The sequence below is a fragment of the Bos taurus genome, chromosome 6, assembly GCF_002263795.3.
Source record: "Bos taurus isolate L1 Dominette 01449 registration number 42190680 breed Hereford chromosome 6, ARS-UCD2.0, whole genome shotgun sequence".
NCBI classification, from domain to species: domain Eukaryota; kingdom Metazoa; phylum Chordata; class Mammalia; order Artiodactyla; family Bovidae; genus Bos; species Bos taurus.
Genome location: NC_037333.1, coordinates 113307497 through 113327186, shown reverse-complemented (window position 1 = coordinate 113327186; position 19690 = coordinate 113307497). Strand labels below are relative to the sequence as shown.

Here is a 19690-nt window from a genome sequence, read left to right as displayed (position 1 = left end):
TAACAGAAACACCTTCCTCATTTCTGGAAATATTAATTCTTGTACTTTGGTTGTTGCTCGTTGTTCAGTCGCTCAGTCAGTTCTGACTCTTTGTGACACGCCAGGCTTCCCTGTCCTTCACTGTCTCCAGGAGTTTGCCCAAACTCATGAGTCAATAATGTCATCCAACCATATCATTCTCTGTCAACCCCTTCTCCTCCTGCCTTCAATCTTTACCAGCATCAGGGTCTTTTCCAATAAGTTGATTCTTCACATCAAGTGGCCAAAGTATTGGAGCTTCGGCATCAACATCAGTCCTACCAGTGAATATTCAGGGTTGATTTCCTTTAGGATTGACTGGTTGGATCTCCTTGCCATACAAGGGACTCTCAAGAGTCTTCTCCAACACCACTGTTCGGAAGCATCAATTCTTTGGTGCTCAGCCTTTTTTATGGTCCAACTCTCACGTCCATACATGCCTACTGAAAAAACCATAGCTTTGACTAGACGGACCTTTGTCAGCAAAGCAACGTCTCTGCTTTTAAATATGCTGCCTAGGTTTGTTATAGCTTTTTCTTCCAAGGAGCAAGCATCTTTTAATTTCATGGCTGCAGTCACCATCCACAGTGATTCTGAAGCCCAAGAATATAAAGTCTGTCACTGTTTCCATTGTTTCCCCATCTGTTTGTCATGAAGTGATGGGACCAGATGCTATGATCTTAGTTTTCTGAATGTTGAGCTTTAAGCCAGCTTTTTCAGTCTCCTCTTTCACCTTCATCAAGAGGCTCTTTAGTTCTTCTTCACTTTCTGCCATAAGGCGGTGTCATCTGCATATCTGAGGTTATTGATGTTTTTCCCTGCAATCTTGATTCCAGCTTGTGCTTCATCCAGCCCGGCATTTCGCATGATGTACTCAGCATAGATGTTAAATAATCAGGGTGACAATATATAGCCTTGATGTACTCCTTTCCCAATTATGAACCAGTCTGTTGTTCCATGTCCAGTTCTAACTGTTGCTTCTTGACTTGCATACAAGTTTCTCAGGAGGCAAGTAAGGTGGTCTGGTATTCCCATGTCTTTCAGAATTTTCCACAGTTTGTTGTGATCTATACAGTCAAAGGCTTTAGTGAAGTCAATGAAGCAGAAGTAGATGTTTCTCTGGAATTATCTGTTTTTTTTCTATGATCCAACAGATGTTGGCAATTTGATCTCTGGTTCCTCTGCCTTTTCTAAATCAAGTTTGTACATCTGGAAGTTCTTGGTTCACATACTGTTGAAGCCTAGCTTGAAGGATTTTGAGCATTACCTTGTTAGCATGTGAAATATGTACAACTGTGCAGTGCTTTTTGGGACTGGGATGAAAACTTATCTTTTCCAGTCCTGTGGCCACTGCTGAGTTTTCCAAATTTGCTGGCATATTGAATGCAGCACTTTCACAGCATCATCTTTTAGGATTTGAAATCGCTCAGCTGGAATTCCATCACCTCTATTAGCTTTGTTCATAGTCATGCTAAGGCCCACTTGACTTCACATTCAGGATGTCTGGCTCTAGGTGAGTGATCACACCATCACAGTTATCCAGGTCATTAAGACCATTTTGCTACAGTTTTTCTGTGTATTCTTGCCACATCTTAATACCTTCTCCTTTTATTAGAATCATACAGTTTCTGTCCTTTATTGTGCTCACCTCTGCATGAAATGTTCCCTTGGTATCTCTAATTTTCTTGAACAGATCTCTAGTCTATTTGGTGGATTTAACATTTTACTTGCCCCTAAAAAAGTATATTTACACTTACTGGAAAGATGATGGAAAATAATAGAGCTTCGGCAAGAAAATCATACAAACTATTGACCACCAAAATAACACATTTTCTGATGATTAGGTTTTTACACGTCAACTCCCTCAAAACCTTACTTGACCCAACTGTCACCAGACAGGCCAGTAGCCAATCTGGAAGCGAGGAAAATGTGGAAAGAACGAGCAAACCCCAGCAGTGAAGAGCACGCTGCACCAGCAGCGCGTGATGGGTGGGGCTTGCCGTGAAGCCCCCGTGTTTATGAGACTCCTCTGCGGTTCGGAACGTCAAAGCCAGTTTCTGGTGTCAATGAACGTCTGTTCCTGCTTTCAGTGTTCCTAACAATGGTTTAAAACAACAACTAAGAACTGCCCACAAAACACTCAACTCTTTTTTTGGCTTGTCTGCGCCTCGCCACATGTGGGATCTTAGTTCCCCAACCAGGGATTGAACCTGCGGCCTCTGCAATGGAAGCGCAGAGTCCTAACCACCGGAACACCAGGGAAGTCCCCAACCACTCCCTTTTAGGTGAAATCTGTGCCCCGCAGTCACTCAGAAACCACCCGCTCGGTGCTGAGAGCTCTGCTTCCCTTTCAGCAAGCCTCATACTCAGCAGCTTCTCCTGGTGAGTGAGACCAAAGTTGAGATCTTTGTCAAGAACACAGATTTGTTCGCTTTATTCACCTATGCACCTAAGTCAAGTAATATGTATAATGGCTCATTTAAGGTCATTTGGTTATCGTTCAGTCGCAAAATCGTGTCCAACTCTTTGCGACTCCATGGACTGCAGCATGCCAGGCTCTTTGTCCACCACTATGTCCCAGAGTTTCCTCAAATTCATATCCACTGAGTATTTAAAGTTATATGCTTTATCAAAATTTTAACTCTCCTGATTCAAAACACACACTTGGATTAATAAGCAGCTTATCATCACTGTTGGAGATGAAATATTCAAGTTTGAAACGTTAAGCAGTATTAATAGACACAATGATTAAAACTTGTTATCATCATGTCTCATTTTCCTAAACCAACATTCTGGAGCAGTGCTACTCCAAGGCAGCAGGTCACCTAACTACTACCATCCACGAGAAGATCCAGAGTCTGCCAGAACGTCGATCAAGTCTCAGAGACAGTGACTGCACCAGTGTGCTTGGTGACTTGGCTCATCAGCTTAAAAGTTTCTGGACCACAGCCGTCTACCTGCTCCAGAGTACGAAAGCACTCTCGGGAGGAAAATGCAGACATGCAGACACAATCATGAGCTTTCACAAAACATTCACAGCACGTAAATACCTGTTCCTGCAGGTCGTAGTCATAGCTGTCGTGCAGCAGAAGACTGAGGACGTATCGAGTATAAATCATGGCATCAATGCCACATTTCTCTAGCTCTTGTCCCAGCCAGGTCTGCACGGGACCCAGAGCATGAAGCAGAGACATTTCAGAGACAGATACGGGGCCTGGGTAAGAGCTGGAGGAGCTTTCAGATGGTAAATCGTCCACAGCAACTGCACAGACAGGGCGCATGAACTGAGGTGGCTGACATCCTTAAGATGCGAAGCATTTTCTGCAGTGACGTTCTGTTGGTGTCTGGAGGGGATTTTCACTCCAGTAAAAAGGAGAGATGCTGGACATCTAGGGTAAACATTTATTTCTGCTGGCAGTCAGCCATCTACAACTGAATTTCCCTCTGCAGGCATGACCAATGAATCAACATCCTGATATTAACATACATTTAGATACGATGTTCTACTTTAATTTCACATCGAGGCCAAATGTAAGTCTCCAGCAGAACCTACAAAAATAAGAGAGAAAAAAGGTAGCATTATGTACAGATATAAATTATTGATCTTTTGAAAAAAATCCAAATAAACGATTCCTGTTTGACTCTCTGATCACTTGTGATACAGGCCACTCTTTTAATAGCTTTTCTCACTAAATTAACCCTTTCAACATGTCAAACTAATCTAACAATGGCTTTATTAAGTCATAATATTCTTTATGCTAGAGTTCTGATTAATTTATGCCACTAGAAAATGAAGACTAACAGTAATAGGTAAATCTCATTGGATCAGCTTTTATAGGAATTTTGGCAGACAATCAGAGGGCTACCAAAAATGACTTTTAAAAAATGTATCAATAGTTATTTCTAGTAAGAGCATAAACCAGAAAGACAGACCCTCCTTACCAAAAATTTAAGACTCAGCTTCCTGCATTTCATCTCGAACTACACATTAGATGTTACATACAGGTTTAAATCCACCCCAGGACGATATCACTAGATTAATGTATTACTAGGTTAATGTATTCTGGGCTTCCCAGGTGGCACAGTGGTAAAGAACCCACCTGCCAACACAGGAGACACAAGAGAGGCAGGTTTGATCTCTGGGTCGGGAAGATCCTCTAGAGTAGGAAATGATAACCCACTCCAGTATTCTTCCCTGGAAAATTCCATGGACAGAGGAGCCTAGCAGGCTTCAGTCCATGGGGTCAGAAAGAGTTGGACACGACTGACTATGCAAACACAGTCATATGGCTTCTGCTACTTTCTAAAATCTTCCTTACCATACTGTCTTTTCTGAATTATAAAAACTAGATAAATCAAAGCAAAGATTTTCTGTTTTTACTTGCTAAACTTTTCCAGCTGACTCTCAAAATTAAAACATCTTCCGAAATTCTTTTAACATGTGTGGATCTCAGGATGCCAGGCGGATCACCAATTAAACAATACATTCAATCAGGACACCACTTGAAGCAGGTAGACGAGGCAGTGCTCATCCAATGACGGCGCCCCACGACGAGGCGGGGACCTGAAGCAGGGGCTCTAGGAGGTGAGAGAAGGTAAGGCAGCTGAAGATCACAGGGAAAATGTACCAGGAGGGGAAAGCTGCCCAGAGGAAATCAGCAGACACTGGCAAGGGCTGCTCCTGCACCTTCCACAGAGTGTTGATCGGGGCACGCAGGCGAGGACCCGGCCAGTACACAGGAGAGGGTCATCACAGAGCACAGGCGGAGACGGGCCCAGGGCTCAGCACGGCCGGGGGCACTGCTTGCTGCCGCCAGTCGGGGCTGGAAAACCTCACAGTTCCGGCCACATCAGGCAGAGGGCTCAGTGGGTCTCGACGCTGTAATGGGGAGTCACTAGCCCTACAGTAAACACAGCTCTGGACTTGCCTAGTACATCTTAAAATTCAAGGCCCCACAGGCCACACTGCTTCCAACTATTTTCACTAAGGCCCCCAAACAAAGTTCAAGAAATTTACAGGAATGCAAAAATATCCACCGCCCAAGAAGATAAAATTTACCACATTTGGCACCTAATCAAAATTAGCAGGTATGTGGGAATTCCCTGGCGGTCCAGGGCTTAGGGTCTGCACTCTCACTGCCGAGGGTCTGGGTTCAGTCCTTGGTCAGGGAACTAAGACCCAACAAGCTGCACAGTGTGGCCAAAAAAATTAAAAAATTAGGAGGCATGCAAAGAAATGGAACACAAAGGGAGTGGAAATGAGGAGAAAAATGAACTGAAACCAATCCAGAATTGACACAAAAGTTAGAAGGAGGAGAAAAAGACTTTAAAACAGCAATTATGACTATATTCCATAAGTTCAAAAAATATAATAAAAATCAAATATCTAAAGATGAAAACTACAATGTCTGAGATTAAAAATATAGGATGCAACTATCGGCATACCAGACCACCTGACCTGCCTCTTGAGAAACCTGCATGCAGGTCAGGAAGCAACAGTTAGAACTGGACACGGAACAACAGACTGGTTCCAAATAGGAAAAGGAGTACGTCAAGGCTGTATATTGTTTATTTAACTTCTATGCAGAGTACATCATGAGAAACGCTGGGCTGGAAGAAGCACAAGCTGGAATCAAGATTGCCTGGAGAAATATCAATAACCTCAGGTATACAGATGACACCACCCTTATGGCAGAAAGTGAAGAGGAACTAAAAAGCTCCTTGATGAAAGTGAAAGTGGAGAGTGAAAAAGTTCGCTTAAAGCTCCACATTCAGAAAACGAAGATCATGGCATCTGGTCCCATCACTTCATGGGAAATAGATGGGGAAACGGAAACAGTGTCAGACTTTATTTTTTTGGGATCCAAAATCACTGCAGATGGTGACTGTGGCCATGTAATTAAAAGACGCTTACTCCTTGGAAGGAAGTTATGACCAACCTAGATAGCATATTCAAAAGCAGAGACATTACTTTGCCAATAAAGGTTCGTCTAGTCAAGGCTATGGTTTTTCCAGTGGTCATGTATGGATGTGAGAGTTGGGACTGTGAAGAAAGCTGAGCGCCGAAGAATTGATGCTTTTGAACTGTGGTGTTGGAGAAGACTCTTGAGAGTCCCTTGGACTGCAAGGAGATCCAACCAGTCCATTCTAAAGGAGATCAGTCCTGGGTGTTCATTGGAAGGAATGATGCTGAAGCTGAAACTCCAGTACTTTGGCCACCTCATTCGAAGAGTCGACTCATTGGAAAAGACTCTGATGCTGGGAGGGGTTGGGGGCAGGAGGAGAAGGGGACGACAGAGGATGAGGTGGCTGGATGGCATCACTGACTCGATGGACGTGAGTCTGAGTGAACTCCGGGAGTTGGTGATGGACAGGGAGGCCTGGCGTACTGCGATTCATGGGGTCGCAAAGAGTCGGACATGACTGAGCGACTGAACTGAACTGATGGCTCATGAACACAGATGCAAAAAATTCTAAACAAAAGTTTAGGAACCTGAATCCAACAATATACGTCAGATCCAGAGTACAGTGGAATCAGAAAAACACCATTAATGAAGGGGATGTTAATTGTCTTGGCCAGAGAACTTCTACAAATCTGTTTCACTGAGAGCAACTTAGTGGAAGGCTTTTCTCCATTGTTTAAATGCATAAAGACTTTAAAAATTCACACAACAGACTCGGTTCACTGTAAAGACTGATTAAAACAAAACAAAACAAAAACTATTTAGTGTACTATGTTTATTTTAAAATGGTTGTGGGATTCTCTCTGTTGTCATTAAGAGATTTAGCCAAGGGAAAGGATCCAAGAAGTAGGTGAGAGACAAAATAAAGCCAAACACACCGAGTGCCCATAATCTCATCAAAGCCAGCTAAAACCTTGCATCATTACCCCTAAGAGAGTCTTGCCGTAATGTGTTCATAGTCAATTTCATATAAATTTTAAATTGCCCGTATCCTTACAGTCATTAGGGGTTATAGTTTGCTTTTACTGTCCACACAGAACAGACTCAGAGGACTGGAGGAAAGAGAGGAAAGGCCAGTGTGTCAGGGAGGAGGGGCATCAGACTACGTGGTCAGCGGAGCAGTGCCGGGGAGAGGACCCTAACAACAAGGGTCTGAGACAGCACTCCAGTACCACAGTGACAGGTCTAAACGTTCCTGAAGCTCCTCGCTATGAACCTGAACTGTTAACAGGTGACCCAGGGATAAACAGTGGGCTGTTAACTAAGCTTCCCTTCTCCTAAGCTGCAAGCCTTTGGCAAAGGAGCAAACATTTGACCCAATGGAAGCCTTTATATTCTAGTTCTGAACTGAGAGTTACCTGCTTAACCACTTGGCCAAAACAATGCCGGGATCTAACAAGCATATTGGAGAAGGCAGTGGCACCCCACTCCAGTACTCTTGCCTGGAAAATCCCATGGGCGGAGGAGCCTGGTAGGCTGCAGTCCATGGGGTTTCGAAGAGTCGGACACGACTGAGCGACTTCACTTTCACTTTTCACTTTCATGCATTGGAGAAGGAAATGGCAACCCACTCCAGTGTTCTTGCCTAGAGAATCCCAGGGATGGGGAAGCCTGGTGGGCTGCTGTCTCTGGGGTCACACAGAGTCGGACATGACTGAAGCGACTTAGCAGCAGCAGCAACAAGCATATGCAAAACCCACTTATTATTCACCTGGCAAGTTCAAGAACACAGCTGGCAAACACCAAAATGCCAAACTCTGTCTATTTGCCTTCACACTCATTTCAGAACATGAAGTTTAGTTAGCATGAAGGTAAACTGCATTTAGTTAAAGTTCTCTAAGAGAAAAAGCACAACCATATATATTCACAGGCTGTTTTGTCCCATTTTTCCAACTTTTTCTTCTACAAAGGTTTACACTGAGAAAAAAGGGCCTTCAAATTATCTTGAGCATCCTTCTCCCATGCAAAATTAACCCAAACCATCCTAATGAGTGAGCTGCATAAATGATCATTTTAAAGGTCCGACAATAATACTCTCATTTTAGAATTTGTCTTTACTTTAAATTTTAAATGGTTTGAAACCAAAAAATACATATATAGCTAATCAAATGCCCATGGGAGGATGCGCCTTCTTTAATTCATGTAGGCAAGACAGACGAGTGGAAAGCGCACCGACCTAGGTTTGGTGCCCGTAACTTATCTGGAAAAGAGAATAGTAAATCCTTGCTCTCCCGACCCCTCGACTTCTCACAAGGCTGCTGCAAATGAGCAAGCGAGAAACGCCTCCAAGTATCTGTGGCCTCTGCATTTCACCAAATGTCACACCCGTGGAAGGGGGTATTATTGTAAACTCCCCTTGTCAACTGTCTGCTTACTCTTACAGGATTCTTCACTAATAAGATTATCTGAAGAACAGTAATTATGTAAAATACGTTAAGCTTTTAGTACAAAAAATACTCAATTACCTCACTATCCTTAAAAAAAAAAACTATGAAATCACCTTCGTTTACAATAACCTACTTCTAGTCATAGCAGAGTTTTTGCTTTTGTGAGGAACAGTCTTGTCTCTAGCACAAGTTCCAATGGGACTGTGAAGAGCTCAAGTGGTGGAGTGCAGAGGATGGACGCAGAAGCGCCATGGACCCCTCGGCCGCGTTTCCCGTGCTCCGGGCTGTGCGCGTCCGCAGAACCGCCATGGGCCCCTTGGATCCGTTTCCCGTGTTCTGGACCGCGCGCATCCGCAGGCGCACCGAGGACCCCTCGGCCCGGTTCCCGTGGTCTGGACCATGCGCAGATGCACTGTTAGGCCACACTGTCCCCAGTAATACAGACGCGGGCGCTCAGCACACAGCACTTTCCTTGTGCGGCCCACTGTACCATTTCCACGTGTTTCAAGGGCTCTAGAATTAAAAATAGTCTGGGGAGTGAATGAACATCACCCCGCGAACACTTGGGGGTTGAAGAGAGCCTCCAGGCCAAGTTATTACTGTGAGCCTGGTGGAGTGGGGGGCAGGGGGGGTAGCGTCCGTCAAGCCTTGCTCACTCCCACGTCGCCGCCGCCCCCCACACAAGAAACCCCACATCACCCTCCGTCTCCAGCAGTCAGGGCCCTGGGGCCTGTGACACATTACGATCAGACAGGGAACCAGAACCACAAACTGAATCCTAAACATGAAAGCATTTAATTCTTTAATTATCTGGTCCACATGTTTTCAGAGTGATACAATTAGTCCCAAATGATTTCTCTATCTAGAAGAAAAGAAAACACGTCTAAGTACCTAAGTCATTACGTAAGAATTTTTTCAGCAAACTGCCAGACAAAACATGGTAATGCCACAATCTTCAAATGAGTAATTTAATGATGAAGCAGTTTCGGTTTTTTTCCTGCAGGGCTGGGGGTGCTGATGGGGGGTTCTGAAGAAGTCCACTGACCTTTCAAATTTTCCTCCCCTGTGTAACAATGTTGTAAGAAACACAGTGCCCTCCTCTTACACTCTTTGCAGCACCACAAACAGTGATGAAAAGAATTCAAACGGCAGCTCCCATCAGTGTTCTCAAATCTACAGGAGACACTCTCTGCAGCTCAGCTTCCTTAGTGCTCAAGTGGAAAAGACACGCAGCAGAAACTAAAACATACTAAGGTGCTCCCCCTCACTTCTTTTTTGGTGACATACATATTTTTAGGTTTGCTCGAAGACTCATAAAAATTATTTCAAAAAGCACACTCTTTCTGACACGGAACATACATGTTACTTGTGGGCTGTCTTCTCAACTTAGCTGTGTCACAGCACAGCCAATCGCAGAGAGCACTGGACCATGACCAGTCGTAAACGTGGCTTCTTTGGGCCAGGTGTAAATCTTGCGAAGCTCTGCTCGAGCAAATATTCACTTGCTGAAGCATTCTTTTAGGGTCTCGGAGCCCTTTTCTTTATGTGCAAGTTTATAATACACTGTAATTCTTACTGTACAGGTTTTTTAAAGGATTTTTTTAAAATATGGAAGCAGAAGGGCAGACATACACAATTTCTCCACTCTAGTGTAGTTCACTGTTAGTATACTGGTATGATTGTCAGTGTTTGTGTGACTATTTTCACACAGAACTTAAAAGCTTTCATCACTTCTACTTATTAAATATGAATATGTACTTTCATATTCTGCATTTTTCACCTAACATTATGTCACCCCAGTGTTGCTCCAGAGCCTTACTACGTTGTCTAATAGTGGCCCCTAGTCACACTGGCTATTTAAATAAAAAAAATCAGTTCTTCAGCCACATTTCAAGTGCTCTTACAGCCACATGTGGCTAGCGGTGACCCTGTGAATACGGAACACAGGACATTTCTCTCATCACAGAAGTTCTACTTGACAAGGTTGGCTCTGATGCTCTCTGTGTTGGGCTAAATGAGAACCGTCAGCTCTTTTTTCTAGAGTTCCCACGCCCCTCACGTGCCTGCAAACTGCACTGACACTCCTCCTTGTACCAGAAGATGGGGTGCCTACCTGCGTCCCAGAGGAGCTGTGTGAGGGACCTGGCAAAGCGTCACCCTTAGGTCTGAGAGGCCTCAAACATCTCAACAAGTCAGACTCCATTACAGCAGAACATACGCACACAGTTATGATTATGGAACAACAAAGCGAGACTGTAGAGAATGGTAAGAGATGCAGTGAACTGTGGTGCTGAAGAAGACTCTTGAGAGTCCCTTGGACTGCAAGGAGATCCAACCAGTCCATTCTAAAGGAAATCAGTCCTGAATATTCATTGGAAGGACTGATGCTGAAACTGCAACTCCAATACTCTGGCCACCTGATGTGAAGAACCTACTCACTGGGAAAGACCCTGATGCTGGGAACAATTGAAGGCAGGAGGAGAAGGGGACGACAGAGGATGAGATGGTTGGATGGCATCAGTGACGTGATGGACATGCGTTTCAGCAGGCTCCGGGATGCAGTCCCTGGGGTCGCAAACAGACTGAGCGACTGAACTGAACAGAGCAAAAATAAAAGACAAAAGAAAGCTGACGATACACAAGACAGGGGGGCCAAGGGCAACATCTGGGAGGAAGGTTATTTAGTCCAGGAGTGGGTGTGCTGCAGAAACCACTCCCAATGGCTGGAGACGAACACCAATGCCAGTATCCTGCTCATGCTACGTGTCCGTCCTGGATGGGCATGGGTGCCTGGCATGATCACTGAGCAGAACCACTCTGGGACACAGGACGACCCTGGCCGCCAGCCCTGAACCCCGCCAGTCCAGAAGTGAGAGAAAAAACAGACTATCTGAACCCAAGTGTGTACCCGAGCTCTGAAAGCTTCTCCTGGAGCGAGTCACTCCCACCTCATCAACCAACCCAAGTTTCAGGGGCTCACTTCATTTACACAAGGGGTGTGGGTGGGTGGGTGGGGGTGCCAGGGAGGAGAAGGGCGGGCAGCAACAGGCGTCAACAGCCCCAGTCCTCACTGTTACTTCAAGGGGCAACAAATAGGGGGCTAGACAAGAAACAACTCTACAGTCTGACATGGTAAGTCTAACGTTGACCCCAGCTGCTGCTGCTGCTAAGTCACTTCAGTTGTGTCTGACTCTGTGCGACCCCACAGACGGCAGCCCACCAGGCTCCCCTGTCCCTGGGATTCTCCAGGCAAGAACACTGGAGTGGGTTGCCATTTGCTTCTCCAATGCACGAAAGTGAAAAGTTAAAGTGAAGTCGCTCAGTTGTGTCCAACCCTCAGCGACCCCATGGACAGCAGCCTTCCAGGCTCCTCCATCCATGGGATTTTCCAGGCAAGAGTACTGGAGTGGGGTGCCATTGCCTTCTCCAAACATTGACCCCAGCCATCTGGTAAATATTCAGATGGAATATTCAAAGCCAAGGATGAATTAAAACATTGCAAAAAGAATCCATACAAGAGACTCATTTTAACACTCAGGAAGGTTTCTGGCAGGCATGAACGCTGCAGAGATAAAAGCAGCTAGGCGGTAATGCGGTGGAGTCCCGCCCTGGGCCCCTAAGCAGCCTTCTCTGCACAGGGCGATCTGTGCTCTCTGGCGACACTGAGGCCTCTCACTGTCCTCAGCAGCCTCGTCCTTCAGGGACCCCCCATTCACATGCTTCTGCAAGCGCCTCCTGTGCGGGGGTTCCCTCCAAATGAGGTTGGTCTTCAGGGCCTAGCCTGACATGGTCCAGGTGCTATACAGCAGAGTGCTGAGCCCTTTGGCAGGTGATCAAAACTGTCTGGCCAAATACTCCCCGGTCTAACTGGGGGAATGAATTCTGAGGGAGAGAGTCTGGGAGAGAAAACAGTATTCATACACTGGCATGGGAGGGGGTGTTCGGGGGCACCTGGGAAGCCCCAAGCACACACGCCTCCCAGGGGCTCACCGCGTCTCAGGCATGGTGCAGACTTCTCCCCACCGAGCCCACTGCCCTCCCTGTGGCCTAGTATGGGGTAATTCATGCCTTCACTCTATTTTTAACTGGTCCTTTTCACTACCAGTTTCATCAAAAAATTGTTAAAAAGTGCTCAGTATTCATCAAAGGGGCCTATATTACCTGAGACTATCTTTTCATAATTTTTCATAATTTTTCAATTTGGGTGTCCAAAGGATTGAAAAGCCTTTGAAGGGGAAGGGTAAAGAGTATAAAATAGAAAAAAGAACACAGAAACGAGAATAAAGAGATAGACGTCTGAAACACTGACTCTTCATATTCTACCACTTTCACAAAATTCCTAAATAACTTTTGCCAGGAAACCAGAGAGGGCACTCATATAATGCGTGAGTTAAGCATATACATCTAATCCTTGCCAATTATTTTCAGATCTCAGTGCACAGATTTGGAACACAAGGTACAGCTTATTCTCTTTAGTAGGTAGCCTGGCTCCAGAGCCAATGTATGGCTAGAAGGGAAAACCCACAGAGAATCTATGGATTCTACCCCACAGCTCTGTCACTGAGGACAGGATAAGGGGCTAAAAGCTGGTCATGTACACCTATTCAGCCATGTAACTGGAAAACTACATAGAAATGGACAATCAGATCTACAGTCTCTTTCCCATCTAGAAGTGTGTCCAGACCTAGGAAATAAGGTTCCATTATAAAATAACGCAATCAACAAATCTAGTGCAGGACATGAGTTCCTTCTGTGCAAACAGGAAGAACTGCATAATAGATTAAGAAATTCCACTTTTACTAGCCAGGTAACCAGAAATGATCAGTGTAGATTCTTCAGGGACAAACAAAATGAATTTTTTCATGAATGTAAGATAGTTCTTATAAATAAGACTACTACTGCTGCTGCTAAGTTGCTTCAGTCGTGTCCGACCCTGTGCGACCCCGTAGACGGCAGCCCACCAGGCTCCCCCGTCCCTGGGATTCTCCAGGCAAGAACACTGGAGTGGGTTGCCATTGCCTTCTCCAATGCATGGAAGTGAAAAGTGAAAGTGAAGTTCCTCAGTCGTGTCCGACTCTTAGCGACCCCATGAACTGCAGCCCACCAGGCTCCTCTGTCCATGGGATTTTCCAGGCGAGAGTACTGGAGTGGGGTAAAATCAGACTACCACCTGATAGCAAAAGTAACTAGCAAATGCCTGAATAGACTGCTGCACGTAGCAGACCCTGGTTAGTGTCTGTGTTTAAGAGGAAGAACCGACTACATGAAGGTGAAGTACAGCTGAAAGCGCTCCGCTCTGCGTAAGAACCAGAAGCACCGAACAGACTCCCATTAAAGCAAACAAATGAGGCGCAGATCAAGTGTGACATGGGAATGAATAAAAGGCAAGAACAGTCCAACCTGGGGGGATTCTTCTCTACTGACCGTGCTGTTGTCAAATGCTTATAGAAACCAAAGTCCAGACCAGCCTTTATGTTCCGATAGCTTTACCTGGGCTAAATATGAAGGAGATGAACTGCTTACGTCAAGTAACCCTGCTTTGTTTCTAAGTGTTTACCTGACTGGCAGTTACTTGCTGATTCACTACTCACCACTTAATACTTCCGGTCTGAAAAGTTGAACTGCTTTTTCAAGGATTATAATTTATTTGCAGGTTGTCACAGTACAGTAACTAATGAGGTATTTAGCTTAGACATCAGAATTCTTTAGCAGGGCTGTAAAATGGTAGTTTTTATGCCTTTAAAAAAGTCTTTATAGAGATTTAGAAAAATGCCCTCTTTTCCCCTAAAAGGGGCAAATTTCATGTCATACAGTTCCTAGGATTAAAAAACATACATGAAGCCATCTGGGTCAAAAGGAAAGTGCAGTTGCTCAGTCATGTCCAACTCTTTGCAACCCCATGGACTGTAGCCCACCAGGATCCTCTGTCCATGGGATTTTCCAGGCAAGAGTACTGGAGTGGGGTGCCATTTCCTTCTCCAGGAGATCTTCCCACCGCAGGGATTGAACCCGGGTCTCCCACATTTCGGGCAGACGCTTTACCGTCTGAGCCACCAGGGAAGGGAGGTGGAAATATATATGAAGTGAAGAAGTAGTCTCAAAGATTACAAAGCAGCTATCAAAGATAACCCAAAAATTCAAACAAAGTTCACTACTATGAAATTCTAGACAGCTTTTAGAAAAAATGTTGGAAAAGAGACAAACTAAATTTTAGGAACCTAAAAACTTCAGTTAGGAGCAAGTTAAATTGATCTTACTCTAAGAAATGCATATTTTCACAAACCTAAAGTGATTTTATTAGTTTTGTTTTCACAGGGATCTTCCCTGACCAGGGATGGCAACTGTGCCCCTGCAGTGGGGTGCAGATTCCTAACCACTGGACCCCGGTGAAGTTTCAAAAGCAAGTTTATTTGGAAACAAAACAAACAAAAAAAAAGGCAGATTTTTGGAATTTTTAAAAATGCAAAAAGCTCCAACATAATGAAAACTACTCTGTCAAGGATGAAACATTCTATCAAGTAAAAGAGCAGATCACTGTGTATTACAGTAAATTTTCAAATACTTGCTGCTTGTCAAAATGTCTATGTACAGAAATTTTACAGCTTTCAACTACTCATCTCAAAACTACAAAGTCATCTATCTTGAGTTTCAATGAGTGGGAGAAAAATGGCCGGAAATCCTACAACTCACTAAGAGTAAGACAAGTGAGCCAATTTTTTGGTAGTTACTATTAAAAGCCACTGTATTACTCAATACATATTGTTGTTGTTCCGTCACTAAGTCACGTCCAACTCTGTGTGACCCCGTGGAATGCAGATGCCAGGCTCCCCTGTCATGGATCACAGACTTGTTATGGAAGAAGGGCTTGTGTTAACTGAACGAAGCTATGAAATACGCCGTACAGGGCCACCCAAGATGGACAGGTCACAGTGAAGAGTTCTGACAAAATGTGGCCCACCGGAGGAGGAAACGGCAAATCACTCCAGGATTCTTGCCGCGAGAACCCCATGAACAGTAGTACTAATACATATTACAGTTCTCTAAAATGAGCCTAGGTAATAAACAATATTTGGTAATGTTTTAGGTCTGTCAACGAGAGATACCTAATTCAGTATAAAAATTTTATACAGATTATCTGACTCGTATCTTACTAGTCAGAAATTTTAAAGAATCAAAATAAAACTGTCTATTTGATTTTGCAAAGTGATATAGATTTGAGAACTCAGAACAGGGCTGCTGTACACACTTCCATTCTGCGCCCACTGATCACATGCTTCAAAGGTTAAACCAAGGTTTAGATGCGACTCTTGAGACACCATAGTATAGCCCCTAGGAAGCTATTTAAATGAACAGTGTCAAGGTTTAAGAGAGAGCCTGCTAGGTGGCATAAAAATGTATCACTTCTGTTATAGAACTACTTCCTTTCTGCATGAGTTAGGAAAATACCAGGGCTGAAATAAAAGCAGTGTTTTCTTTTTTAATTTTAGGACACCTTGAAACTTTTACTATGGGAGTAATAGGCCTGTGGCGCCTCCAGGAAGGAGACAAAGCTGCATCTCCACGCTTGCTGAAGACCAACTGGTTCTGTGTTCCTCAGAATGTGCTTTGGTAAACATAATCTTCTAACCACAAAGAATTAACACTTTCTCTAAGGCCCACATTGTAAGCAAGACACAGATCACCTAAGGTCCTTACAGCCTCAGTTTCCAGAGGGCTGAAAAGTTAACCTGCGACTTCCCTGGTGGTCCAGTGGTTAGGAATCCACCTGCCAATGGAGGGGACAAGGGTTCGATCCCTGGTCTGGGATGCTCCCACATGTTGCGGGACAGTTAAGTCTGTGCACCACAACTACTGAAGCCCGAGTGCTCCAGGGCCTGTGCTTTGCAACAGGAGAAGCCCTCGCGATGAGAAGCCCCCGCAACACAACTGCAGGGCAGTCCCCGCTCTCTGCACCCAGAGGAAGCAGCCACAAGGACTCAGCGAAGCCAAAACAATAATTTTCAAAAGTTTCCAATTTAAAAAAATTTTTAAAAAGAAAACTGAAGATTAATTTAGGAATGAGATCATTAGGTGTATCCTTCTCCTTTTCTATAAATAATCTGCATAAATTGTACTATTCTATTTAGTAAAATCGATCAGCACCCCTTTGTGGTATCGGAAACTTCCAGAGTCTCCCTTTTCCCCAGGCATGCCTGGGTCCTCATTTATTATCTTTGATGACATACACATAGAGGCCACCAGCTGATGCCCGAATCCTCTGCGCTGTGACTATCTACTGGCGCAGAAGACAAGCACAGCAGGCAGGCAGGCACCTGAACACCGTAGGGGTGCCCACAGCCACTGAGACGGTCTCGGGTCTGTTTCTACTTCACACAACCACCAAGCTATTTTTCAGGGGATCAAGGCAGGCACCTGATGTTAACACAGGATGTTAAGGGCTGAACCACAGCCAAGAGTGAATCCGGCTGGCCAGTGGATCCACACTGGAGGAAAAAGGATGATTCTCAGAGGGTACACTCTGGGGCTGGTGGAGACGCGGGCTAGAAGTACAGTACCTGACCCAACAAATGTGCGGAAAACCTCAGAAATGCTACTGACTCAGTGTGCTTCGAGGCATCCTGAATCTGGGAAACACCCTGAGAGGCCCGATGATACTTGGAGCCCAAGTTCCTACTTGTCTTATGTAATTCTTCTTAGATCAGTGAAACAGATATACTTTTCCAAAACCCCCCAAATATAAGTACTTTAAAGACAGACTAACAGTACAACGTTCCTAAAAATATATATTTAAAATACTGTACTCAACAAAGGTGATACATTTTGGATTGGAATTTGATACTAATTAAAACTCTCTGGGATTTCCTTGGTGGCCCAGAGGTTAAGACTCACGCTTCCAATGCAGGGGCCGTGGGTTGGATCCTTGGTTGGGGAACTAAGATCCCACAAGCCACAAGGTGTAGCCAAAAAAAATTTTCTTTTTAAATGTAAAAACAAAACCAAGTAACTCCTTCCCTCAAAAGACAGAGTGAAATGATTTATATAAAGAGCCCCAATACAGGTCAAAACCTTAAGATTTCATGGATGTGTTCAAATCGTTAAGTTTTTTACATGGACCATGGCTGTTAGCTTTATTCCCAGATACCAGGTTCCAGATGCTTCTAGGTCCTCTCCACGGCCGTCATCTGCGCAGGCCGGCGGCTCTGTTCCCCGCATCCCGCCCCCACTGACGCATGGTCTGGGCTGCGGAGCTTGGGGAAGGGCAGCAGCCCCAGCGGGGCGTCCTGTGTCATGTACGTGATTATTCAGGAAACGTTTCCACACTTCCTCACTAAGAAGGATGTCTGTCTAGGTTTTCCACAAACATTCTTTATTGGTTAAGCACATTTCCTGCTACTTGACATCTAAGATCATAGATACAGCTCAGTCACCTGTATCCAGAATGAGTGAGCAAAGATCCTTTCTTCCTTATAGCAGAAGCTGTGGTTTGCTTCTAGCAACAGCAGAAGCAGCTTATGCTTACTTAAGCCTTACCACCTAAGCGTCCCCTTTTTACAGATGAAGAAACTGAAACTGAGAAAATGAATTTCCCCAGAAAGAAAAGAGGAAGAGCTGGGATTTGAAAGCAGGCTGAGCTGACGCCAGAGTCAGTCAAGCTCCTCACCGATGCAGACCATCCTGTAAGGACTCACAACCACCCAAGAGGGTCCTCTGGCCCCAAAGGGGGTGACCTCAGGCACTGGTCTGCATCCAAGTCTGGCTTTCCAGGGATCGCGTCCCGCATGAGCACAGCACAAGTGGACCACAGGTTCTATAAGAGACCCAATGATCGTCAAAGCGGCCGAACCAGCAGGGGAAAGACAGAGGCCAGACTAAATGAGATGAGAGTTTAATCCACATTATGCAGGGTTTCTGGAGAAGGCAATGGCACCCACTCCAGTACTCTGGCCTGGAAAATCCCATGGACCGAGGAGCCTGGTAGGCTGCAGTCCATGGGGTCGCTAAGAGTCAGACACGACTGAGCGACTTCACTTTCACTTTTCACTTTCATGTATTGGAGAAGGAAATGGCAACCCACTCCAGTGTTCTTGCCGGGAGAATCCCAGGCACGGGGGAGTCTGGTGGGCTGCCGTCTCTGGGGTCGAACAGAGTCGGACATGACTGAAGCGACTTAGCAGCAGCAGAAGCATACAGGGTTTCAAATTTTTGAGAAGCTGTTGCTCCAAGGATCTCCATGCGACTGATAAATATCTGAAAACACGCAGAAAATCAAGGAAGTCTAGACCACACCAAGAAAACAGTGGGTCAGCATAGATAACACGTGAAATAATGTAAGTTTCAGGAAGCCAGTGTGTTTAATCTGGGAAAGAAAAGCTTAATGTGAACCATCACTCTGTTCACCACCCAACCCCCCCTCACACATGCACATTACACACACGGTGAGGGGAGTCACTCCCACACACGTACATGTTACACACATGCGGGTTGTCTCCTCACACACACATGTACATGTTACATACACAGTGAGGGGAATCACTCCCACACACATACATGTTACATACATGGGGGTTGTCTCCCCCCCCCCACATGTACCTATTACACACACGGTGAGGGGAGTCACTCCCACACACGTACATGTTACACACATGGGGGTTGTCTCCCCACACACACATGTACATGTTACACACACAGTGAGGGGAGTCACTCCCACACACGTACATGTTGCATACATGGTGGGGTGTCCCTCCCCACACATACATATTACATACACAGTGGGGGTGTCACCCCCACACACGCACATGCTACACACATGGGGGTTGTCTCCCCACACATACATGTACATGTGACACACACAGTGAGGGGAGTCACTCCCACACACGTACATGTTGCATACATGGTGGGGTGTCCCTCCCCACACGTACATATTACATACACAGTGGGGGTGTCACCCCCACACATGTACATGTTACATACATGTGGGGGTGTAGCCCTTCTCACATGTGTACATGTTACATATACAGTGGGAGTATCACCCTTGCACACACATATGTACACATTACATACACAGGGGGTGTCACCCCCCTACACACATATGTACATGTCACACAGACGGTGGGGGGGCAGAGTTGAGTGGAGTCAGAGACAAAGGGGAACAGCCCTATCCTGTATTTCTCCAGAAGGTCAACCAGTAAACCAAGTCACTCAAAAAACATTCTAAGAAAAACGCCACCCCACTGGCCGCACTGTGCCCCTCCCCAGGACTGCCCCACAAGCGGTGACTGACTGGCGTGCATACATGGCTCCCCGTGGCGGGAGGGGAGCAAG

General features: G+C 45.3%; 1 protein-coding gene across 7 annotated transcripts in view; it reads right to left on the bottom strand.

The window, feature by feature from the left end:
- The window catches only part of KIAA0232, an 82598-nt gene that overhangs the window by 47488 nt on the left and 15420 nt on the right, over positions 1-19690 (bottom strand). For 5 of the 7 annotated variants that reach the window (XM_024993666.2, XM_024993665.2, XM_024993668.2 and 2 more), the window contains one exon: positions 3069-3567. In XM_024993666.2, coding sequence (XP_024849434.1) covers positions 3069-3299 — 231 coding nt within the window. In that variant the 5' untranslated portion in view covers positions 3300-3567. The remainder of the gene's footprint in view (positions 1-3068; positions 3568-19690) is intronic. The other 2 variants (XM_059887828.1, XM_024993670.2) reach the window with 1 other exon arrangement.